The following is a 25,782-nucleotide window of genomic DNA, read 5'->3' on the forward strand; positions in this document are numbered from 1 at the left end:
AAAGCTGAATTTTTCCTTTTCTCTTTAGGGAGAGATCTGTCACCACCTGGAGATTCTGAGGAAAGAGAGAGAGGAAATTCTGGCCCATCAAGCAGATCTGGACAAGGAAAGCAAAGACCTCCTTGTAAGTGTCTTTGTTGTTACTAGACAGGGAACAAGCACTTGAGACCTCCAGGTATAGGGCAGTATATAAATTCAATAAAGAAGAAGAAGAAGAAGAATTGAGTCAGGACTGAGAAGTGATGGGGAAATCTGCCTGTTTCAGCTTCTCCTCATTTCTCATTTTTCATATCAGTCTGTTTATTAATTTATTGTTCTGAAAATGAATCAGATGTTAGGGTAGCTACCTCCTTGTATAAATATTTTGATCTGTATTTTACCCTCATAAATACATTTTTTGTGAATATTACCTGGCTGGGTCAAGCTTGAAAATATCAGAATTTTAAAGCTCTGTTTTGGTCTCCATATTTTTTCAGCAATAGCGAATTAGGTAAGTTCACCTTTGAATGCCGCTAAATTGAGTTTATTTCCCCTTATCGTTTATTATGTGAATAGCAGTCAAGGAGAAGCCTGAGGACTTGGGAGCTGAAAGGGTGGAAGCAAATTAATCCAAATCCTGATTTACCATAAATAGTACTAAAGAACTGAATTCTAAATGTGCGCTCTTGTTCATTTTTAGGAAACTCAGGCTTTTAAAAATCTTTAAAGAAAACAGGGGAGCTATGGGGATGAACTCTGCACTTTGTCTTCCTCTTCCTCTGTTTATGTTCCTTCCTACACCTAAATCGCTCCAGCCTAAATTGAGGGGTGTTTTATGTCCCTGGAGGTTCTCTGAACAGCTTAGAACTCTGGTTATGCCATGCCCCAAAACATGCAGGGAAAATCCATGGCTAGGAAAAAAGAGCTCCTTCCTTTAGGCTGTATCCGTCTGCAAAATAGACAAAACAGAAACAGCAATGGAGAGGGCCTCCCCTCAAAATAAATGTTTACTTCTTTAGCCACTGAAGGTTTCATGTCTATGAAAAATCAGAAGTGTCCACCCTGTTTAATTTTCACAATTTTGTTTCTTCTGTTTTGAGGCTAAGGACCAAACACACTCAGACCTCCTCTTTTCTTGCAGAAATTAACAGAAACGGAGAGGCTGAAGATTGTGGAGAAGTTTAGAGAACTGCGCCAGTTCCTGGAAGAACAAGAAAAAGGTCTGCTGAATCACATGGAAGAGGTGGAGAAGGAGATTGCAGAGAGAAGGGATGAGCAGCTGGCCAGACTCTCCAGGAAACTCTCCTCTCTTGAGAGGATCATCCAGGAGATGGAGGAGAAGGGTCAGCAGCCAGCGAGTGAACTTCTGCAGGTAAGACGGTGGCAGGAACAGCCCAAGACTCCAGGAAAAGGCTGCCTCCAATCCTTCATGTGTCTCTTTCATGTATGCAAGGAGTGCAGGGGTTCAGATGATGGAGCCTCTAGTCAGGTATGTAATGGACAGGAAGACCCAAGAGACCTGGGATGCTTAACTCACCTGATGAGGACTAGAGATTCTTCTGTGTTCTTGATGGAACAGGAGGTGGTTTTCTGCTCTTTGCTGATGATTTGTCTCCAAATGCCTTCCTCTTGGCAATGCTTCAGCGAGGATTCAGGCCTCCTTCTGACATGAGGCAGTCTCTTGACCAAGCTTCCTTTCCACTTCCCTCCACAACTTCTTGGTTGATCCTTTTCACAATGGATACAGAGCGGCCCAAAATGGTGCTCAGTCACAGTGACCAAAGACTAAGACAGAGGGACTCATCCAGACTGCTGCTTGTCCCACCCCTTTCCTCCAGGAAAACCTGCTCTTTACTGCTGAATTAGAGCAAACATCAGCCTGGTTTTCTCCGGATTGACGTTTCCTAAATGTTGAACTAAGGAGCAGGTTTTCCCTGAGGGAAAGCGGCAGGGCAAAGGCAAAACCACTTGGACCCGTGTTTTCTAGACACAGGAAAAGCAGAAGTGTGGATGAGCCCAAAGAAACACGGAGCTATTTTATTACCCCTTTGGAGGCATTTTATGCTGCAGGTGCTTTTTAAATTTCCAGTTGGAAAGTAGAATTTGAAATTTGGGGACTTCTGCGGAAGATAACTTGGGAAAGTTCCCTGGTAGGACTATCCTGTAGGCTTCCTTAAGTCTGAATTGCACAGTGCAAACGGGATTAAAATTAATAAATTATAATCTAAGACAAGAGATGGGGTGGAATCTTCTCCTGAACCCACAAATATTAAATTTCCCTAAAATGCTGGTGGATTTTCTTAAGGATTCTTAAAAAATAATAATTGTAAACAGATGTGGAAATGTGGAGAACTTGATACTGGAAAAATTAATAATTTCAGACTGGAAAAATAAAAACTGATTCCACCATCCCTACCCACAACCTTGGCATGTGCCAGGCAGACTGACATCCGAGGGCCAGGGTCTGAGGGGGTCTTCCTAGTGTGGCCTGTGCTGTGCAGTGAATTCCCTTCTCTTTTCCCCTCTAGGATGTGAGAAAGACCTTGCAGAGGTAAGTGGATCTGGCTCATTTCCATTAGCATCACTCCATGATTCCAGGATGCAAGAACCTCAGACATGGCCCTCCAGGGGCTGCAGGGGGGAGACTGGAGGACTCACTCCCTGAGGCATCTCACAGGTAAAAGTAGAGCCCCCTCTTCTGAACTTGTAGCCCCCCAATTCTCCCTCCAAGGTTCAAGGTCAACTGCCTCCTCCCTCCCCTCCCCACATCACTTCACACAGGGATGGGGGCTCTTTTCTTTCTCTTCCACCTTCTGTTCATTGACTTTGGTAATTTCAAACATGTAGAAGAGAAAGTGCCAAATATCCCTGGGAACAGCTTAGGACGTACCAGTATATCTCCACGTCCCACTGGAAGCCCCCCAACTCTGGTAACTCAGCCCCTTTGAGGCACTTAGGGAGGGAAAGTCTGTTGGTATAGAATGGGTTGGTTCTTTTTCTCGGGAGTGTTTCCTGTGTGAGAGGCTGAAGGTGGTCTTGAGTGGGGGGTGAAAGTCAGGTTGTTTGATGCCTCTGGAGGGAGAGTCCCATGGGGCATGGGGTTGTGTCCTTCCTGTGTGAGAGAGGGGGTGCAGGGAGGGTGGAGGTTGTTCTCCTTGACCGCTTGGCAGCTTTTGACATCACTAACTGGACAGTGTGGTGTAGTGGTTAAGAGCGGTGGACTCGTAATCTGGGGAACCGGGTTCGCGTCTCCGCTCCTCCACATGCAGCTGCTGGGTGACCTTGGGCCAGTCACACTTCTCTGAAGTCTCTCAGCCCCACTCACCTCACAGAGTGTTTCTTGTGGGGGAGGAAGGGAAAGGAGAATGTTAGCTGCTTTGAGACTCCTTAGGGTAGTGATAAAGCGGGATATCAAATCCAAACTACTCCTCCTCCTCCTCCTCCTCTTCTTCTTCTTCTTCTTCTTCTTCTTCTTCTTCTTCTTCTTCTTCTTCTTCTTCTTCTTCTTCTTCTTTCCTCTAGAGAGGCTCAGGGAGGGAGGGATTGCAGGCACTCCATTTCAGGGGTTTGGCCCTTACGTCCTGGGACCTTCCCAGAAAGTTGTTATGGGGCAGCAGAGTTTGAAGCCATGGGAGCCCTCCGGTGATGTCGCACAGGGTTGCCTCTTGTCCCTTGTGCTGTTTATCATCCTTACGAAGCCATTGGCCAGGGCTTGGAGGTGGGTGTCAACAGATCATGTTGAATTACCTGTTGGGAAATAAACTTCAACTTTGTTCATGTTATTGAGATCTCCTGCAATAATTAGGGAGACGGTGCCACAATGGGGCCATTCATTGTTTTTCTTTTCACCAGGTATGAGGAAAGAGAGAGTCCAGAGAACCCACTGCCTTTCCCTCCAGAGCTGAGGAACAGGATCTTGGAATCCTGTGATCTAAATCACCTTGTGGAGGATGCAATGAAACAATGGAAAGGTAATGAAAAATGGCTGCCAGGATTTCACACTGGGAATTCTAATATTTCTTCAGAACTGAACATGCCAGCCTCTTATTGCATGGAATTTAATAACCCCAGGATACCTTCCTTCTTGGTGCTCCAGCCTTCATTTCCAGTCCCCCAGAATGGCCCGTGTATATTGTGACCCTGGATCCTGTAAGGGAAGCCTGAACCAGAGTGTATCTGTTTTCAGTTATACGGAACCTCCTTTTCCTTTTGGTTACCAGTCTACACAATCTGGGGTTGTCCTTTGGGAGGTTCTCCTGCTCTGAATGGAGTCAATTCAAGGATGCCACATTATGAAGTGTTACTTTTGTATGGAGATTTATCTCAGGTGGAAGAGTGTTGCCCTAACACTTTATATCTTTTTGCTTCCTCAGATGCTGTGTTATACAGAAAACAGACTCAGAAAGAAAGGTATATTTCCAGGGGAGGAACAATTTGACAGGAGGGATGGGGACTGATATTTCATGGGTGTTGAACCTTCCCTTCTGCAGACTTTGGGACCCCCATCAATGGCGTCACTCTGGGAAACAGTCCTCTAGTGGTGTTTGGGTTCTTTGTCTGTCCCATGAATGAACTGGGAGGGAGGTTGAGGGCTTGGATTGGGGGCAGAGCTTGTCCCTGCAAAGAACCTGAACACCAGTCTGAGTTCCATTCCTGCCTATAGACTAGTATCCTGGTTTCACCCTCGATTTTACAGATTTTGCTTTCTTTCATGAAATGTTTATACTGCTCAATTGTGGGGGAAAGTCTCAGAGCCTTACAATATCTTACAAAACCCTTAAGGAGGATCCTGCAGGGTCAGTCCAGTGTCCCTGGTTTCTGGTTCTCATGTATAGGGAACCTCCCTTGCATTTTGTTTTCCCGCCACACAATCTGGAGAAGTTCTTTTGAGGCTTCTCTATATTTGCTTGGATTTCCCCCTCGTGAAGTGTGTTAAAAAGGGCACCCGCAAGCACCCAGTCCCTCCTCCACCTCCTGCCCAGACTGGTCTCCCAGCAGCAGAGCAAGGCCTGAGCTGCCTCCTCCTCAGTTTCAACCTCATCAGCCATCCCCATCTCCTGAGACTTCCCACTGTTCTTATGAGATCAGCCCCATTCCATGAGGGAGGACTTCCCATTGCATGAGACCCTTTGAATTACAGGGTAAAGCTCTGCTGATTCTTCCTTTGCAATCTGCTTTGTCAGCATGCTTGGAAATTCCGGTTTCAAGAGCTTTTCCCCACAAGTTTACTTGGTGCAGATGTTAACTTTCCTCCAGCCCGCCAGTTCAGATTCCCATTTCATTCGTGGATTCTGAATGATTGTATTCCGCCATTTTCTAGTATGGTTTACCATTTCTGATTTCCCCATGGAATCATGGAATAGTAGAGTTTGAAAGGATCCTAAGGGTCATCTAGTCCATGGGTAGGGAAACTAAGGCCCAGGAGCTGGATCTGGCCCAATCTCCTTCTAAATCTGGTCCGCGGACTGTTTGGGAATCAGCATATTTTTACATGAGTAGAATGTGTCCTTTTATTTAAAATGCATCTCTGGGTTATTTGTGGGGCATAGGATTTTGTTCATTCCCCCCCCCCAAAAAAAAATAGTTCGGTCCCCCCACAAGGTCTGAGGGGCAGTGGACCGGCCCCCTGCTGAAAATGTTTGCTGACCCCTGATTTAGTCCAACCCGCTGCAATGCAGGAATCACAGCTAAACAGGTTAGTTGTTTTAATTCCTTAGGCCTAAAGTTGTTGTCTTCCAATTACTTGTTTTATGATGTCATCTTTTGCTTGAAATAAGGAAACAACAGATGCTATGTTATGGTGATGTTTTGTAAAAAGATTTTCTTTGAACTATTGCAGTGTAGACCATTAAGCCTATATTTTTGCTTCCTCAGATGTCCAGTCACTCAGAAGTCTCCAGAGAGGTAAAATTCACATGGAGACCCCAATTCACAGGAGGGGGGGACGGGGGACTAGTGTTTCCTGGGGGGTCAAGAGTCTCTTCTGTACAATTGAGAACCATCCACCGCTTGACTCTAGCCCTGCTGTTTGTGCCACAAAGGCAGAGAGGGTGGACTTGAAGGGGGAGAGAGAAACTTCCCAGAAGGATCAGGCGGAGGAGGGAAGAGCTTTCCTCCTGGCTAGAGAGAGTCGGGTTGCTTTTCCATCATGTGACCTTTTTCAGGCCTGGCTGCCATGTGTCCTCTTTTTCCCAGCCATGTCTTCTATTTTCTATGATCAAAATTTCTTAAAATTTGTATCAGGGCAGATTATTAAAATTGGGAAAATGTCCCCAAGGTTTCTTGTTCGGTTTTTTGGTTTACAAGAACTCATGAAAAATTTAATATTGCATTAGAACAGGCATAGACAACCTCGGCCCTCCAAATGTTTCAGCACTACAATTCCCATAATCCCTGACCACTGGTCCTGTTAGCTAGGGATCATGGGAGTTGTAGTCTCCCATCTCTTGCGGGGGCGCAATTAGTGCCAGCACCGTCCGTTAAGAGTTTGGGTGTAATCTTCGATACCTCCCTCTCTATGGAGGCGCAGATTACAGCTATAACAAAGGCGGCATTTTTCCATCTCCGCCAAGCTAAGCAGTTGGCTCCTTACCTCTCTCGCCCTGACCTAGCCACTGTGATCCATGCGACGGTCACCTCCAGACTGGATTATTGTAACTCGCTCTACGTGGGGCTGCCCTTGAGACTGACCCAGAAACTCCAGCGGGTGCAGAATGCTGCAGCGAGACTCCTTACGAGGTCTTCGCTGCGAGATCACATTCACCCGGTGCTATACCAGCTGCACTGGCTCCCGGTGGAGTACAGGATCAGGTTTAAGGTGCTGGTTTTAACCTTTAAAGCCCTATATGGCCTAGGACCCTCGTACCTACGGGACCGCCTCTCCTGGTATGCCACAGAGAAACCTACGGTCTTCAAATAAAAACATCTTGAAGGTCCCAGGCCACAGAGAAGTTAGGCTGGCCTCAACTAGAGCCAGGGCTTTTTCGGCTGTGGCTCCGATCTGGTGGAACACTCTGTCACAAGAGACCAGGGCCCTGCGGGACTTGACATCCTTCCACAGGGCCTGCAAGACAGAGCTGTTCCACCAGGCCTTTGGCCAGGGCACAGCCTGACTCCCTCCCTCGGCAATCTTCGCAGAGCTCTGGCCCAATGGTTGCTAGTGGCTTGAATTAATTAATTTTTATAATGAATGATTTTAGAATGTTGTTTATGTTGCACTTTTGTACTGTTTTATTGCTGTTAGCCGCCCTGAGCCCGGCTTCGGCTGGGGAGGGTGGGATATAAATAAAATTTATTATTATTATTATTATTATTATTATTAGTCCCAAAACAGCTGGAGGGCCGAGGTTGCTGATGCCTGCATTAGAGTCAAATCTAAGGCACCCGGTTAGGCTAATCTGCAGCAGAGAATCACAACAGAGCAGAGAATCACAACAGAGCATCTTAAGCTAGCGACATACTGTAAAAATCCCTTCTCTTGTGGCTGAACTAAAAGGACGCTGGCTCAGCTACAAGATAAATTTCTGCCAATTCCATGTAGTCCATCACCTTCATCTGCCATTCTTCCTGGGTGGGTAGATCTTGGGTCTTCTAATACTTTGCGATGAGTATTCTTGCTGCTGTCGTAGCATACATAAAGAAAGTTCTATCCTTCTTTGGCACCAATTGGCCGACCATGCCCAGGAGAAAGGCCTCTGGTTTCTTCAGGAAGGTATATTTAAATACCTTTTTCATTTCATTATATATCATCTCCCAGAAAACCTTAATCCTTGGGCACGTCCACCAAAGGGGAAAGAATGTACCTTCTGTTTCTTTACATTTCCAACATTTGTTATCGGGCAAGTGATAAATTTTGACCAGCTTGACTGGTGTCATGTACCACCTGTATATCATTTTCATAATATTCTCTCTTAAGGCATTGCATGCCGTAAACTTCATACCTGTGGTCCATAACTGTTCCCAGTCAGCAAACATAATATTATGTCCAACATCTTGTGCCCACTTAATCATAGCAGATTTCACCATTTCATCCTGAGTATTCCATTTCAACAGCAAATTATACATCCTTATAAATCTTAGTTTTGGGCTCTAACAGTTCTGTTTCCAATTTTGATTTTTCCACCTGGAATCCAATTTTTTTGTCCTGATTATATGCCTCCATTATTTGATAATAATGAAGCCAATCTCACACTTTATTCTTTAGTTTTTCATAACTCTGCAATTTCAATTTGTCTCCTGCTTGTTCTAAAATTTCCCAATATTTCGGCCATTTGACCTCCATATTGAGTCTTTTCAAAGCCTTTGCTTCCATTGGTGACAGCCACCTTGGGGTTTTATTTTCAAGTAAATCTTTATATCTTATCCAGACATTAAATAGTGCTTTCCTGACAATATGATTTTTAAATGCTTTATGTGCTTTGACCTTATCATACCACAAATCTGCATGCCAACCAAATACATTGTTAAAACCTTCTAGATCTGTGTTCTCAAGGAGTAGCCATTCTTTCAACCAGCAGAAAGCTGCTGATTCATAATACAATTTAAGGTCTGGCAGGGCAAATCCACCTCTTTCCTTTGCATCCGTTAAAATTTTAAAGTTTATTCTGGGCTTCTTGCCCTGCCAGACAAATCTAGAAATATCTCTCTGCCACTTCTTGAAGCAATCCATTTTGTCCAGAATTTGCAATGTTTGAAACAAAAATAACATTCTTGGCAATACATTCATCTTTATCGCAGCAATACGGCCTAGCAGTGAAAGCTTCAAATTAGACCAGATTTCCAAGTCTTTTTTCACTTCCGCCCAACATTTTTCATAATTGTCTTTAAATAAATTCACATTTTTGGCTATCATGTTAATCCCCAGGTATTTCACTTTCTTAACCACTGTTAAACCTGTCTCATTCTGAAACCTCTCTCTTTCATTCTCTGATAAATTTCCCCCCAAAACCTTTGTTTTTAGTTTATTCAATTTAAATCCAGCAACCTGACCAAAATCTTGAATCAGTTCCAAAACTCTTTTGGTACTAGATTCTGGCTCCTGTAATGTCAGTACTAAATTGTCTGCGAATGCTCTCAATTTATACTGTTTAGCTCTGACTTGTATACCTTTAACCAACTGGTCCCTTCTAATCATATTCGGCAAAACCTCCAGGACTGATATAAAAAGCAATAGGGAAATTGGGCAACCTTGTTGTGTCCCTTTCTCTATCTTAAATTCCTCTGTCACCTCATTGTTAACAATTAGCTTGGCCTTTTGTTCAGAGTAAATTGCACTTATACCGTTTCCAAATCCTTCTCCCACCCCCATCCCCTGTAGGTTCTTCTTCATAAAACTCCAAGAAATGTTGTCAAAGGCTTTCTCCGCGTCCACAAATATTAAAACTGCTTTAGTATTAATATTCACTTCTAACATTTCCAAAATGTTAATTATATTCCTCAGGTTATCAGACAAGTGTCTACCCGGAAGAAACCTGCTTGGTCTTTATGAATCTATTCCATCAGCACTTTTTTTAGCCTCTTGGCCAAAATATCTGCAAAAATTTTGTAATCCACATTGAGTAGTGATATGGGGCGGTAGTTCTTAAGCTGAGTTTTTTCAGTTTCTGTTTTCGGTATAAGTGTAATATATGTTTCTTTCCATGATTCCGGCACCTTTTTCCCTTCCAATATTTCATCAGACTTCCTTTAAAGGTTGTACTAACCACTCTTTTAAAGTTCTGTAATATCTTGAAGTCAGTCCATCTGGTCCTGGAGATTTGCCCAATTGCATGTTCTGAATGGCATCTTCTATTTCCTGTTCAGATATTTTACAGTTCAACATTAATTTACTTTCTTGAGGAATTTTTTGTAATCCATTTGTCTTCAAAAATCGATCTATGTCAACTTCTTTCTGTGGCCCTTGTGTATATAATTGTTTGAAGTACCTCTGGAACTTTTTTTAATCTCAGCTGGGTTTTGTATGTTCCTTCCTTCCACTTCTAAATTTGTAATAGTATTTAATTTTTGTCTTTTTTTCATTTGCCAAGCTAACAACTTCCCACATTTGTTAGCTGATTCAAATGTATTTTGTCTCATTTGTTTAATTTTCCATTCTATTTCCTGGTTCATCATTTTCATATATTGTACTTGATATAACTTTATTTCTCTCAAGATCTCTTGTGACTTTGGTTTTGCTCTCAATTTCTTCTCACTTTCTTTTATTTTTTCCAAAATTTTGTCTTTCTTCTCATTGCATTCTGTTGTATCAAGAACCCTCTCATAACAGCTTTACTTGCGTCCCAGATAACTCTTTTTTCAACATTAGTGTTCATATTTATCTCAAAATAGTCTCTCATAGTTTTTTGGGCCTTCTTAATCACATTTTCATCTCTAAATAAGGTGTCATTCATCCTCCATCTAAAAGAACCAGTGGAAATCAGTTTCATCTCCATCTTCACAGGATTGTGGTCAGAGCAAGTTCTTGGACAGATTTCCGCCTTCTTTATCTTTGGAGCCGTTCCTCTAGTTACCCATATTTGGTCGATTCTGGTCCATGTCATTTTGGCTTCAGAAAAGAAAGTTCCCTCTCTAGCCAGGGGATTCTTTATTCTCCAAATATCAACTAAATCCAGATTGTCTGTCATCTCAAAAAAGGTTTTCGGTAGTCTACCATCCTTGGTGACCACCTGTCTTTGTGCCTTGTCCATGTTTGTTGATACTACTCCGTTCATATCTCCCATCAGGATCAAATTATAGTCCATATAGTCCATTAAAGTCTCATGCAACTTTTTGAAGAATTCAGATTTCCCCTCATTTGGTGCCTAAATTCCTACTATCAGGAATTTTTCTCCTTGAATTTGAATTTCAATTGCCACATATCTTCCTTGGTCATCTTTAAAAATAAATTTCGGTGATAATCTCTCCTTTGCATAGATCACTACTCCTCTTTTTTTAACTTTATCAGATGAAATAAACTCTTGTCCCAATCTTTTATTAATCAAAACTTTTCTATGTAGCCTAATCACATGTGTTTCCTGTAGGCAAATCAAGTCCAATTGTTCCTTTTTCAATAAATGAAAAACATTTTTCCTTTTCTGAGGGAAATTTAGACCATTACAGTTCCAACTTAATAGTTGCAAAGCCATAGTGTAGTTACTTTGTTTTTCCTCCAACAGTACCAAATGTCTGTTCTTGTTCTGTCGGTGGTGTCACTTTCTCTAAACCAGGTAATCCAAAAGACAAGTTTGCTATATCTAGCATTCCACCTTCCCGTGCTCTTGGCTCTCTCCCAATTTCCGCTTCTTTCTGTAAATCTTCTCCACGGTCTTTCAGAAATCTATCTTTGTCGTCCAGTGATCTTATTTTTATCTTCCTTCCTTTGTATTTAAAGGACAAGCCTTGAGGGAATTCCCACCTGAAAAGGATTCTATTACTTCTCAACAAAGCGACCACATCTCCGTAGTTAAACCTGAGGTCCAAAAGATGTTTCGGGATATCCTTAAATATCTCAACACTTGACTGATAAATTTCCAAGGTCTTTTGGTAGTGCAAATTCAAGATTTTATCTCTCTCCTCTTTAGTTCGAAAAGTAATAAGACAATCTCTCACTTTATTCTTCTTTCCTCCTCTTCCAAGCCTGAATGCACTTACTATCTTGAATTCTTCCTTTCCCGAGTCTAGTTGCCAAAACTCTAAATTCCTTAGTAAGGAAATCAGGCAAATTATCCTTCTCAAGTTCAGGTACAGCTCTGATCCTCAAATTGGTTTGTTTCTCCTTCAATTCCACCATGGAAAGCATCAAGCCGTGGTCATCCAGTCGTCTGTGTATCGGTGGTATCTTCTCTTCAGTGGCAGTTGCTATCTCCTTTGCTTCCTCAGCAGTCTTTCGAATCTGAGTAGATTCTTGAAGCAATTTCTCAATAGCCTGTGTATTAGTATTCACCTGCTGTCCCAAGTTATTTATGCTTGTAGTATTTTGGTTGATTTTTGCTGATGCTTCAGCTACTTGTTTATTTGTTTCAGCCACCTGTATGTTTGTTTCAGCTACTTGCCTGGTTAAATTTTCCAATGATTCATTTATTTTCCCTAATGCCAAACTAAAACCTCCTCAGACGACATTCCTTTTGACTTCGCTTGTGTAGATACAGCCCCTGATGGTCCAGATACCCCAGAGGCCCCAGATGCTGATGCTCTTCTTTGTGCTCCAATGTCTGTGCGAATTCTGCCAGACCTCAATATTTTCTCTTGAGTCGACTCTTAACTTTTCTTTCCCGTCTGCCATACCACTCCAGATAAGTCCAAGGTCGCTCCCACAGCTGGGCTTTGTTATGAAGTGGAAAATTCCCTGGCTCAGTTGTTTTTGTAACAATGTCCAACTTCCTCTAGGGGGACACAGTTGCAGTCAAACTTGTAACTTTTAAAAATAACTTTTTTTAAGTCCCCCAGTTCGAAAAAAGACGACAGTATCAATTCCAACTATTTTGAGGTTACTCTAAAACCAGGAGAAATCAGCCAGAAACACTGTATCTCTTTTGCAGAGTTAGCTGTCAAAAGCAGTCTATTGCCAATAGTGCCTTTCACGATGCGGCATTCATTATCAAGGCAGTCCGTTCCCAGGGTCTAAGCAGTGGATTTTAACTTCCTTTCCCTACTTTCTTTACAGGAAAATAAAATTCAAGTATTTTCCTCTCCTCTCCTGCAATCCGAAGGGGAAATCTTCTGTCTGACAATCGGATTTTAACCCTTTTAAAAGTTGCTTTCAAAGCTCTAGCTCACAGTCTCTTTGCTTTGTTCTGTATACAAGAAACAGGAGGCAGACTTCCTCTTTATGCTTCCCCGTTTCGGTGCCGAATTTACTAATTTCCTTTCCTTTATAATCCAATTTAATCCTACTCACGGGTAGTTGTTTCTTGCAGCCAAATTGTCCAGGAAAAAGTCAGCGCTCTCTGATAACGGCTGTGCGGCTTCGCTCCGCGGAAGAAGCAGTCACTCACAGCACTGCGCCACACTCCCCGCCTCGCTCCGGAGCCCAAAAACAGGGTCCCTTTGCAATTTGGGGGGGCGCTGAAGGTGCCCGCTGAGTCCCACGCTCACAGGCTTCACATCGGCTGTGATTGTAAGATGGGTCCCCGCTTCGCCGCAGCGGTCAGACCCGATCCCACGGAGCTGGTCCCTCAGAGATCAGAGGGAATCCGCCATTATCGCTGGCGCTAACCCGGAAAAACCCCTTCTCTTGTGGCTGAACCAAAAGGACGCTAGCTCAGCTACAAGATCTTGGAGAAGGAGTCCGGGAGGGCAAGAGTTAAGATCCCCCTGCCCTTAAGGAGAGTCCACATGCAGATGTTCAACAGGTTAATAAATTGTTCTGTGCACACTTACATTCAGAAAGATGTGAACATGTGCCCAAATATTTCATGTGGCAAGTGAGATAGCTATATGTATTCTTATTCTTCTTTTGTTGTTGAAAGTTAAGAACATTGCTACTAGCAATATAGCACAGCTTCTATAGCCTACATATAGTAGGGGTATTTCAAATGGGAATCATCATAGTGATCCATGGTTAAAAGTCGAAGTTGGCAAATGTGTCCTCTTTAGAATCATAGAATCATAGAATCATAGAGTTGGAAGAGACCACAAGGGCCATCGAGTCCAACCCCCTGCCAAGCAGGAAACACCATCAGAGCACTCCTGACATATGGTTGTCAAGCCTCTGCTTAAAGACCTCCAAAGTAGGAGACTCCACCACACTCCTTGGCAGCAAATTCCACTGTCGAACAGCTCTTACTGTCAGGAAGTTCTTCCTAATGTTTAGGTGGAATCTTCTTTCTTGTAGTTTGGATCCATTGCTCCGTGTCCGCTTCTCTGGAGCAGCAGAAAACAACCTTTCTCCCTCCTCTATGTGACATCCTTTTATATATTTTTATATATATTTTTATATATCTTTCTTGCTCTTCAAATTAGGGCAGCCCTACACTTGCCTATCATGACTGTCTCAGCCCCAAACTGGTAACCTTTTGAGTTATTCCCCGCTTCCCCCAGGGAACTAGTCTTATGGTATATATTAAATCCCAAAGAGAAGCATGGAATAAGCAGTCCTTTGTAAAATTGCCCTTCCACCTGCCTCCTCTTCCCTGGTGGCGAGGTCTAAACTTCGAAGATGGTTGGGAGGAAGGAGAGACCAAGTGGGTGAGAGAGATGGAGAACAGGAATAACAGGCTCCCCACTTAACACGATTTTCACTTTTGTGCACGAGGGCCCAGAACATAACTCCCGCAAAAGTGAGGGGAAGCCTCTATGTGGTTTTGTGTTGTATTTTTATGCTGTGGACCACCCTCAGACCTATATATGATGGGCAGTATACAAATGTGGATATTACTATTATAATTATTATTATTATTATTAGTAGTAGTAGTAGTACAGGGGGTCTTCCTCCCCCAGCCCAACCCAGAGGTCCCCAAAGGCCAATTCCCACAGAGATTGTCAGAGGAAAGCAGCTTCTCTCCTCTCCTGCCTCCTCCAATTCTACTCTCTTTCCTCTTAGATAACACAGAAGAGCTGAGTAAAAGGTTTACTGGGCGGTTTTTCCCCTTTGAAAATGCCTGGGTTGGAAGGAGGGCAGGCACAATGGACATTGAATATAAGAAAGTGAAGGAAACTGAGTTAAAAAGCAACAAGGAAGTTATTTATTCTGATGAGAGTCTGCAAGGAGGAGTCTCAGTCTTGCATGCGATGCAAGGAAATCCCCTTGATCTGAAAGGGAATCTGGGTTTTTCGGGTGTTTCTTGGATAAGGATGTCCATCTCTCTCTCTCTGCTGATTTTGCCTGATCTTCTCTTTCCCTCATCTTCTCCCCAACAGCAAATGTCACTCTGGATCCAGACACAGCCCATCCCTACCTCATCCTGTCGGAGGATCAGAAAAGCATGAGAAAGGGAGACAAACCCCAAGCCCTGCCTGATAATCCTGAGAGATTCAGATGCTACTCTTGTGTGTTGGGACATGAGGGATTCACAGCAGGCAGACATTTCTGGGATGCCACTGTGGGAAGTGGGGGATGGTGGGTTGTGGGGATTGCCAGGAAGTCTGTGAAGAGAAATGTCCGCTTCTCCTTTAGCCCTGAGGGAGGGATCTGGGCTGTGGGGAAGTCGGGAGGGAAGTACTTGGCCTGGACATCCCCTGATTCTTCTCTTCTGTCCCTGAGTGAGAAGCCCAGGGGGATCCGGGTGACTCTGGACTATGAAGGGGGACGTGTGTCTTTTTCTGACGCTGACTCAGGAGCCGAACTCTACACGTTCTCAGGAGCCTCGTTCTCTGGAGAGACCCTCCTCCCTTTCTTTTATCTGAATGACTTTGAAACCCCCCTCAGTATCTCCTGAGGAGACTAAATCTGCCTCTCAGGCCCAGCAAGAGTTTCTCTCCAGACCAGAGTGACTCATATAAAAAACCATTTACCCACCAGGAGAACCATGGGCAGTTTTTCAAGGGGAATTTGAGAAGATTCATTTTCCTTCCTTTCTCCAGAATTCCCTCTGCAGCTCACTTCTTCTTAAAGAGACAGTCACACTTTTAACAGTCCCAATAAATCATCTTTTCCTCACCTTCAGTCTTGTTTTCCTTTTGAGATGTCTGATTTGGCAGAGCAGAAGACTCTTAATCCCAGGGTAGTGGGTCGGAGCCCCACGTTCGGCAAAGATTTCCTGCACTGCAGGGGGTGGGACTAGATAACCCTCAGGATCCCTCGCAACCCTGCGAATCTACGAAACCTTCCTCTCCCCACAATATCTTATACAGCTGTGAAAATGCATGCCCCATTGGATTAATAGAGGACTAAAAAATGAACCCCATCCCCCACATCAGGCAGGATAGCTCCTTACTTTGGAGACCTCAGATGGGAAGAAAATAAAAAAGAAATTGAACAGGGCATCAGCTTCAAATGCCCTCTGCAAATACAGCCTCACCATCTCCACACGTTGCCAGAAATAAACCTCATTGCATTGAGTGGGGCTTCGGCCGATTATAAGTGTTTAGGGTTGATGCATTAACATTCCGTATTTACAGGCTGGATTCTGTATATCAGGGGCATCAAATGGGGTGTCCTCTGGATAATGGTGGACTCCAACTCCCCTCTGACCCATCCAGCATGGCCAGGGGTCAGAGAGGACGGGAGCTGCAGTCCGGCAGCTTCCGGAAGGGGCCCCATGGGCTGTGCTGCCCTATACATTTCGCAGGACACCTTCCTTGTGTTCCTCAGCCCCACCCCAAATGCACAATGCTCCCCCAAGGAGGGTCTTTTTGGCAGCAGGTGTATCTGATTTCTCTCCTGGGATACTAAGAGCTAGAACAACAAATGCCTGTGGAATTGACCTCTCTCAAAGATCTGGTAGGACTCTCCCTGGCTCCACTATCAGGGCCGCCGACTTCTGACCTGTGCAGCCTGATCTCCTTTTCCTGCATTTCCCATGGGGTGGTGGCACATGTCAAAATAAAGACACCTTTGCTGCCCCCCACCTGCCTGAGGGCCACCTCCCCTTGCTCCATCCCCTCTATGATGTTGGCGATGTTTGTGTGTCATCATACGTTTCCCTGTGAGTTTCCACTCACCCCATGGGAGGACACAAAAGTGTCTCATTTGGTCCAGCACCCAAGAGGGGCCACCCAGATGCCGTGGGACGCCTGCCAGCAGAACCAGAAAGCAAAACCATCCTCCCCCCCCTTTGCAGTTTCCAGCACCTGAGATTTAGAAGCCTTCTGCCTCTGGACTGTGGAGGCAGAGCAGAGCCATTGTGCTTCACAGCCTAGTGCTCCATGAATTTGTCCCCAGCTCAATGGGTGGAGCATGATAGTCTTAATCTAAGGGTGACTGGCTTGAGCACCACATTGGGCAAAAGATTCCTGCACTGCAGATATATGGACTTGGTGACCCTGGTTGTACCGTTCAGCTCTGCAATTCCATGATTTTAAGTTGGTTGCCGTCACTGCCTCCAGTGGCAGTGAGTTCCATGGTTCATTTACACGCTCCACAACGAAATGCTTTTTTCTGTCCTGGATCTCTCAACATTCAGCTTTGTTTGGGAGCCACGACTTCTAGTGCTATGAGAATCTGCAACGTGGAGATAATGTGTCTCTGTCTCCCTGCCTCCATCCATCGTGGGGACCAGAGCAGGGGGTGGGCAGTTTTGTTTGTCCCCTCCTGGGGCAGGAAGCCTCAACAGAGAACTTTCTTGAATTAACAACAACTGGCCATCCGCCTATGTCTTGTGACATAGATAAGGTGCGTGTTCTCCACTGCAAATCAGGTTGTAACCAACATTTCTCCCTCTTTTTTCCCGTGGAATGTGGCACTTTTCAAGAATATTAGCTGGACGTATTCCCTAAATGAATTATCTGGTGTCCGATTAATCCCTTCTTCTGAATGAAGCTTTTTCCACACTGGGGCATTCATAAAGTTTCTCCTCCACGTGGGTCCTTTGGTGTTTGATCAGCGTATCTCATGGAGAAAAGTTTTTCCTGCACTCAGGGCATTTGTGAGGCTTCTCCCCTGTGTGGGTTCTCCGGTGTTTGAGTAACATATCTCTCCGGTCCAGGAATTCGTGAGGCCTCTCTCCCGTGTGGATTTGCAGGTGACTCACCAAACTGGTCCTCTGGCTGAAGCTTTCCCCACAGTGGGAGCACTTGTGTGGTTTCTCTTCAGTGTGGACCCTTTGTTGCTGCATCAGCGTTGCTCTGTAACTGAACCTCTTCTCACACTTGGGACACTCGTATTGCTTCTCTTCCATGAGGCCTCTCTGATGGCTCACCCAGATCTCTCACTGGGGAAAGGGTTTCTCGCCCTCAGACCATTTGTACGCTTCCTCTCCCGTGTGCATCCTCTGCTGCTCAGTCAGGGCGGATCCTCGCTGGAAGCTCTCCCCACACATGGAGCATTCATGAGGATGTTCTTCGGCATTCAGCCTCCCCAGACGCAAACTGTGCTGGCCGTTCCTCCCAGGATTTGAGGAGAAGGGCTTTTCTGCTCCAAAGTGCACTGGGCTTTCACTAAAGGGAACTGGACTTCTGGGTGATGGCTGCGTTCATTTGCTCCCTGGTGTCCTTTGGACTCACGCTTTTTGTTATGTACTGAAGTTCTCACCCTGGGCCAGCAGGGGGATACTGCAGATAGTTTTCACTCAGGTCCACATATGCAAATAAGGAATTGAAAGTGACGTTCAGTGATTGGATAGTTACAGAAAGTTGTTACTGTTGCGTTATAGTGGAGTTCTATATAAGCAGGCTGGCTGAACCCTTCAGTTAAGTTCTGTTCTGGGTCTGTGAATAAACAAGAGCTGTTTGAAGAATCGCTGTGTCGTCTGATATGTTCACCCACAACTTAACACTTTTGCTCTGCAATCTCAGCTAACAAAGAAATGTTCCTCAGGGATATTCCCTCTGGCACAGCTTTCCCTTGGTGGGAATTCTCCATCCTTTTACCTGCAGGTGAAACCAAAAACATTTTTTAAACATTATGTGTGTGGGAAACCCCTAAGCAGGACCTGGGAACAAGAGCCCCTCCTGGAGTCGCCAGCAGCTGCTATTCAGGAGGATTCCTGCTTCCAGCCACAGAGGCAGAGCATATAACCATCCAAAGCCTTCAGGTAAAGGTAAAGGGACCCCTGACCATTAGGTCCAGTCGTGACCGACTCTGGGGTTGCGGCGCTCATCTCGCTTTATTGGCTAAGGGAGCCGGCGTTTAGCTTCCGGGTCATGTGGCCAGCATGACTAAGCCGCTTCTGGCGAACCAGAGCAGCACACGGAAACGCCGTTTACCTTCCCGCCGGAGCAGTACCTATTTATCTACTTGCACTTTAACGTGCTTTCGAACTGCTAGGTTGGCAGGAGCAGGGATCGAGCAACGGGAGCTCCCGGGGATTTGAACTGCTGACCTTCTGATTGGCAAGCCCTAGACCCTGTGGTTTAACCCACAGAGCCACCCGTGTCCCCTACCAAAATCTTATCCTCCAGGAATTGTATCTAAAGCCCTCCAGGTTTTTCAGCCATTGGAAGGCACCACACTTTATTAGGAATATAGGAAGACTTTACACTGTGTTGATTAATAATAATAGCCAAGTCATACCAGGCATTCATATCTAGGGAAGGAACGCCATAACTGGGCTGCCACCATGCAGATGGTGCCTTCTGCCAGGTCCATCGAGGTCAGTCTTGCCTCCACTGACTGGCAGTGTCTCTGCAAAGCCTTCCCAACCATACCTGCAGATGTCCTGGCCAGGGATGATGGGAGCTGTAGTCTTCAGCAAACAGAGGGCACCAGGTTGGCAAGTCTGAAAGCGTCTGTTCCAATCTGAAGTTGTATGCCAGCATGCTAAAAAGGGATAAAGTTAGAACTAGCAACCAGACTTTTAGGAGTTCTCTTCACGGAATCAAGTCCCGCTTGCTAAATCAGAACTCCTGTCCATTTAGGGCAGAGGCAGATTTTCTCCAATTCAAAAATGACAAGGAAGCCTATGAATGAAAAATGTTGCAGTATGAATACCACAACTTACCAGGTAGGTGTGTGTTTGTGTGTAAGCAAAAGCATGGGAAGCAATCCAGAAGCATTGTCTGCTACTTGAGAAAACATTCAGCAATTGCAAAGACCTGGAGACATGCTTTTTTAAAAAATAAAGATCACCTGATCACTGAGTCATTTCCAGGAAGGGAAACTCCCAGTGACTGAAAACTGAAAAAGCGAAACTTAACTGGGTCTTCAGCGCGAGGGAGCCATGGCTGCTGCGGGGGGTCACATCCAGCGTCTCCGTGATGAAGCCACTTGCTCCATCTGCCTGGATTACTTCAAGGATCCAGTGACCATCCCAGAGTGTGGGCACAACTTCTGCCGATCCTGCTTGGTCCTGTTCTGGGGGGAATCGGCGGCAGAGGCTTCCTGTCCCCAGTGCAGAGAAAGAGTCCAGAGAAGGAGCCTCGTCTCCAATCGGCAACTGGCAAACTTCGTAGAAATAGCCCAGAATCTCAGCCTTCAAGAGGGAAAGGAGGAAGGAGGGAAAGGAGGAGTCTGCGAGGAGCACCAGGAGCCCCTGAAGCTCTTCTGCAAAGTCCACGAAGCCCCCATCTGCCTGGTGTGTGACAGATCGAAGGAACATGAAAATCACAAGGTGATTCCTCTGAAAGAGGCTTTGGAGGAATACAAGGTAGGAGATCCCTGGATCTGGAGGGGGAGAAATAAATAGCTGTGGATTCTTCCTGGGAGGTTTTCTTTTTACTTCTCAGGTCCAAAGTAGACATGGCATTGATTGGTCGTTGTTTATCGCCTTGGAAGCAGCCCAGGGGAAGCCTGAGGGCTCCTGGGGTGGCTGGAGGGGGGAGTTGAAGTCTTTCTGCCAGGGGGACAAGGGGATCTTGAAATACTCACAGCAGCTTCAAAGATTTGAACTGGGACCTTGGCAGGGAGAGAAAGGGTTAACCTCGTCCACATCCCCCAGCAATATTTAGAACATATTTAGAACGTACAAATGTAAATTGCACATAGACAACTAAGTACATGTCTCCTTTGGTTACCAGGATGCCTCCTCAATGCCCTGCAAAACAGAGAGCAGCAAGGGATCAGCGGGGGGCGAGGGGGCTGTTAGCCAGGAATTGACCAGATGGTGCAGGATCCCACCCCCCAAGTATCTGTTGGAAGCAGATTTGGGAGTGGGGAGTGGGAGCACCTACTGGTGGCTTATTCTTGGGGTGCTGTGGAGCCTCTGCAATGATGTTTCAGGGGGGGCTGAGTATCTCCTCCCACCCCAAATTTTGAGATGCTCTGGTCTATCCCTGCATCTCTCGCCTCTTGGGCTGACCTCACTATCTCATTGACGCTAGAATGGTACATCCCCGGTTGGATCCTGCCTTATCTTCCTCCTCCTCTTCCCACTTCTCCCTGAGACCTCAAGGTGAGAAGTCAGGCTGGGACTCCCAAGGAAAGGAAAAGAGGCTGAGAGATCACTCCACAAGGGAGGGTGTTTGAGAAAAGGTGAGGGGCTGCCAGCTCTGCAGGCAAGGGGGGACCTAACTGGGATCCTGAGCCCCACAGGGTCGTTGATCCATGGAGCCGTGGACCAAAAAGGCTGAAAACCTCTGTACTTTTATTTCCGCCAGTAAATTACTTTGCTATTCTTGGAAGGCCACTGGGCGCAAGAAGCCAATATGATTTTCATCTCTCTGTGTGTCTCAATCAAAGCTGAATTTTCCCTTTTCTTTTTAGGGAGAGATCTGTCGCCACCTGGAGATTCTGAGGAAAGAGAGAGGGGAAATTTTGGCCCATCAAGCAGATCTGGAAAAGGAAAGCAAAGACCTCCTTGTAAGTGTCTCTGTTGTTACCAGACAGGGAGCAAGCACTTGAGACCTCCAGGTATAGGGCAGTATGTAAATTCAATAAAGAAGAAGAAGAAGAAGAATCCAGTGAGGACTGAGAAGTGATGGGGAAATCTGCCTGTTTCAGCTTCTCCTCATTTCTCATTTTTCATATCAGTCTGTTTATTAATTTATTGTTCTGAAAATGAATCAGATGTTAGGGTAGTTACCTCCTTGTATAAATATTCTGATCTGTACTTTACCCTCATAAATACATTTTTTTGTGAATATTACCTGGCTGGGTGAAGCTTGAATATATCAGAATTTTAAAGCTTTGTTTTGGTCTCCATATTTTTTCAGCAAGAGCAAATTAGGCAAGCTCACCTTTGAATGCAGCTAAATTGAGTTTATTTCCCCTTGTCATTTATTATGTGAATAGCAGTCAAGAAGAAGCCTGAGGACTTGGGAGCTGAAAGGGTGGAAGCAATTCAATCCAAATCCTGATTTACTATAAATATTACTAAAAACTGAATTCTAAATGTGCTCTCTAGTTCATTTTTAGGAAACTCAGGCTTTTAAAAACCTTTAAAGAAAACAGGGGAGCTATGGGGATGAACTCTGCACTTTGTCCTCCTCTGTTTCTGTTCCTTCCTACACCCCAGTCTAAACGGAGGGGTGTTTTATGTCCCCGGATGTTCTCTGAACAACTGTGAACTCTGGTTATGCCATGCCCCAAAACATGCAGGGAAAATCCATGGCTAGGAAAAAAGAGCTCCTTCCTTTAGGCTGTATCCGTCTGCAAAATAGAAGTCAACAGAAACAGCAATGGAGAGGGCCTCCCCTCAAAATAAAGGTTTACTTCTTTAGCCACTGGAGGTTTCATGTCTATGAAAAATCAGAAGTGTACACCCTGTTTAATTCTCACAATTTTGTTTCTCCTGTTTTGAGGCTAAGGACCAAACACACTCAGACCTCCTCTTTTCTTGCAGAAATTAACAGAAACAGAGAGGCTGAAGATTGTGGAGAAGTTCAGAGAACTGCGCCAGTTCCTGGAAGAACAAGAAAAACGTCTGCTGAATCATATGGAAGAGGTGGAGAAGGAGATTGCAGGGAGAAGGGATGAGCAGCTGGCCAGACTCTCCAGGAAACTCTCCTCTCTTGAGAGGATCATCCAGGAGATGGAGGAGAAGAGTCAGCAGCCAGCGAGTGAACTCCTGCAGGTAATACGGTGGCAGGAACAGCCCAAGGCTCCAGGAAAAGGCTGCCTCCAATCCTTCATGTGTCTCTTTCATGTATACAAGAAGTGCAGGGGTTCAGATGATGGAGCCTCTAGTCAGGTTTGTAATGGACAGGAAGACCCAAGAGCCCTGGGTCTCTTCTGTGTTCTTGATGGAACAGGAGGTGGTTTTCTGCTCTTTGCTGATGATTTGTCACCGAATGCCTTCCTTCTTGGCAATGCTGCCTTCCTGCCCTGGGCTGGGCTTCAGCGAGGATTCAGGCCTCCTTCTGACATGAGGCAGTCTCTTGACCAAGCTTCTTTTCCACTTCCCTCCACAACTTCTGGGTTGATCCCCTTCACAATGGATACAGAGCGGCCCAAAATGGTGCTCAGTCACAGTGACCAAAGAGTAAGACAGAGGGACTCATCCAGACTGCTGCTTGTCCCACCCCTTTCCTCCAGGAAAATCTGCTCTCTACTGCTGAATGAGAGCAAACATCAGCCAGGTTTTCTCCGGATTGACGTTTGCTTAGATGTTGAACTAAGGAGCCGGTTTTCCCTGAGGGAAAGCGGCAGGGCAAAGGCAAAACCACTTGGACCCGTGTTTTCTAGACACAGGAAAAGCAGAAGTGTGGATGAGCCCAAAGAAACACGGAGCTGTTTTATTACCTCTTTGGAGGCATTTTATGCTGCAGGTGCTTTTTTGTTTCCAGTTGGAAAGTAGAATTTGACATTTGGGGACTTCTGTGGAGGACAATTTGGGACAGTTCCCCGGTAGGATTACCTTGTAGGCTTACTTACGTCTGAATTGCACAGTGCAAACGGGATTAAAGTTAATAAATTATAATCTAAGACAAGAGATTCGGTGCAATCTTCTCCTGAACCCACAAATGTTAAATTTCCCTAAAATGCTGGTGGATTTTCATAAGGATTCTTAAAAAATAATTGTAAACAGATGTGGAAATGTGGAGAACTTGATACTGGAAAAATTATTAATTTCAGATTGGAGAAATAAAAGCTGTGAGAAACCAAAACTTATTGATTCCACCATCCCTGCCCACAACCTTGCCATGTGCCAGGCAGACTGACATCTGAGGGCCAGGGTCTGAGGGGGTCTTCCTAGTGTGGCCTGTGGTGTGCAGTGAATTCCCTCCTCTTTTCCCCTCTAGGATGTGAGAAGGACCTTGCAGAGGTAAGTGGATCTGGCTCATTTCCATTAGCATCACTCTTTGAAGCTGAGATGCAAGAACCTCAGACATGGCCCTCCAGCGGCTGCAGGGGGGAGACTGGAGGACTCACTCCCTGAGGCATCTCACAGGTAAAAGCAGGGCCCCCTCTTCTGAACTTGTAGCCCCTCAATTCTCCCTCCAAGGTTCAAGGTCAACTGCCTCCTTCCTCCCTCCCCACATCACTTCACACAAGGATGGGGCTCTTTTCTTTCTCTTCCACCTTCCGTTCATTGACTTTGGTAATTTCAAACATGTAGAAGAGAAAGTGCCAAAGATCCCTGGGAACAGCTTAGGACGTACCAATATATTTCCACGTCCCACTGGAAGCCCCCCAACTCAGCCTGTTTGAGGCACTGAGGGAGGGAAGGTCTGTTTGTCTAGAATGGGTTGGTTCTTTTTCTTAGGAGTGTTTCCAATGTGAGAGGCTGAAGGTGGTCTTGAGTGGGGGGTGAAAGTCAGGTTGTTTGATGCCTCTGGAGGGAGAGTCCCATGGGACATGGGGTTGTGCCCTTCCTGGGTGAGAGAGGGGGTGCAGGGAGGTTGGAGGTTGCTCTCCTTGACCGCTTGGCAGCTTATGACATCACTAACTAGCCAGTGTGGTGTAGTGGTTAAGAGCGGTGGACTCGTAATCTGGTGAACCGGGTTCGATTCCCTGCTCCTCCACATGCAGCTGCTGGGTGACCTTGGGCCAGTCACACTTCTCTGAAGTCTCTCAGCCCCACTCACCTCACAGAGTGTTTGTTGTGGGGGAGGAAGGGAAAGGAGAATGTTAGCTGCTTTGAGATTCCTTAGGGTAGTAATAAAGCGGGATATCAAATCCAAACTCTTTTCCCCCCCCCTCCTCCTCCTCCTCCTCTTCTTCTTCTTCTTCTTCTTCTTCTTCTTCTAACATCCTCTGGAGAGGCTCAGGGAGGGAGGGATTGCAGGCACTCCATTTCAGGGGTTTGGCCCTTACGTCCTGGGACCTTCCCAGAAAGTTGTTATGGGGCAGCAGAGTGTGAAGCCATGGGAGCCCTCCGGTGATGTCCCACAGGGTTGCCTCTTGTCCCTTGTGCTGTTTAGCATCCTTACGAAGCCGTTGGCCAGGGCTTGGAGGTGGGTGTCAACAGATCATGTTGAAGTACCTGTTGGGAAATGAACTTCAAATTTGTTCATGTTATTGAGCTCTCCTGCAATAATTAGGGAGACGGTGCCACAATGGGGCCATTCATGGTTTTTCTTTTCACCAGGTATGAGGAAAGAGAGAGTCCAGAGAACCCACTGCCTTTCCCTCCAGAAGTGAGGATCAGGATCTTGGAATCCTGTGATCTAAATCACCTTGTGGAGGATACAATGAAACAATGGAAAGGTAATTAAAATTGGCTGCCAGGATTTCACACTGGGATTTCTATTATTTCTTCAGAACTGAACATGCCAGGCTCTTACTGCATGGAATTTCATAACCCCAGATTACCTTCCTTCTTGGTGCTCCAGCCTCCATTTCCTGTCCCCCAGAATGGCCCATGTATATTGTGAGGCTGGATCCTGTAAAGAAAGCCTGAACCAGAGCGTATCTCTTTTCAGTTCTACGGAACCTCCTTTTCCTTTTGGTTACCAGTCTTCACAATCTGGGGTTGTCCTTTGGGAGGTTCTCCTGCTCTGAATGGAGTCAGTTTAAGGATGCTACATTATGAAGTGTTACTTTTGTATGGAGATTTATTTCGGGTGGAAGAGCGTTGCCCTTACACTTTATATCTTTTTGATTCCTCAGATGCTGTGTTATACAGAAAACAGACCCAGAAAGGTAAATTTCCAGGGGAGGAACAATTTGACAGGAGGGATGGGGACTGATATTTCATGGGTGTTCCTGTCCATTCTGCAGACTTTGGGACCCCCATCAATGGTGTCACTCTGGGTAACAGTCCTCTAGTGGTGTTTGGGTTCTTGGTCTGTCCCATGAATGAACTGGGAGAGGGTTTGAAGGCTTGGATTGGGGGCAGAGCTTGTCCCTGTGAAGAACCTGCACACCAGTCTGAGTTCCAATCCTGCCTATAGACTAGTATCCTGGTTTCA

General features: G+C 45.5%; 2 protein-coding genes across 2 annotated transcripts in view; both read left to right on the top strand.

The window, feature by feature from the left end:
- The window catches only part of LOC308580775 (zinc finger protein RFP-like), a 127,868-nt gene that overhangs the window by 53,403 nt on the left and 48,683 nt on the right, over positions 1 to 25,782 (top strand). The window contains exons 2-5 of the mRNA XM_081182933.1: positions 29 to 124; positions 1,121 to 1,351; positions 2,508 to 2,530; positions 3,832 to 3,950. Coding sequence (XP_081039059.1) covers positions 29 to 124; positions 1,121 to 1,351; positions 2,508 to 2,530; positions 3,832 to 3,950 — 469 coding nt within the window. The remainder of the gene's footprint in view (positions 1 to 28; positions 125 to 1,120; positions 1,352 to 2,507; positions 2,531 to 3,831; positions 3,951 to 25,782) is intronic.
- LOC308579491 (zinc finger protein RFP-like) lies at positions 18,981 to 24,965 on the top strand (the record flags this gene model as incomplete). The annotated part of the gene is made up of 5 exons (XM_081180569.1): positions 18,981 to 20,138; positions 21,194 to 21,289; positions 22,272 to 22,350; positions 23,671 to 23,693; positions 24,960 to 24,965. Exons 1-5 carry the CDS (start codon positions 19,713 to 19,715, stop codon positions 24,963 to 24,965), a joined length of 630 nt encoding a protein of 209 aa, XP_081036695.1. The 5' UTR covers positions 18,981 to 19,712.

This window comes from Podarcis bocagei, assembly GCF_964188305.1.
Source record: "Podarcis bocagei genome assembly, chromosome: 2".
NCBI classification, from domain to species: Eukaryota; Metazoa; Chordata; class Lepidosauria; order Squamata; family Lacertidae; genus Podarcis; species Podarcis bocagei.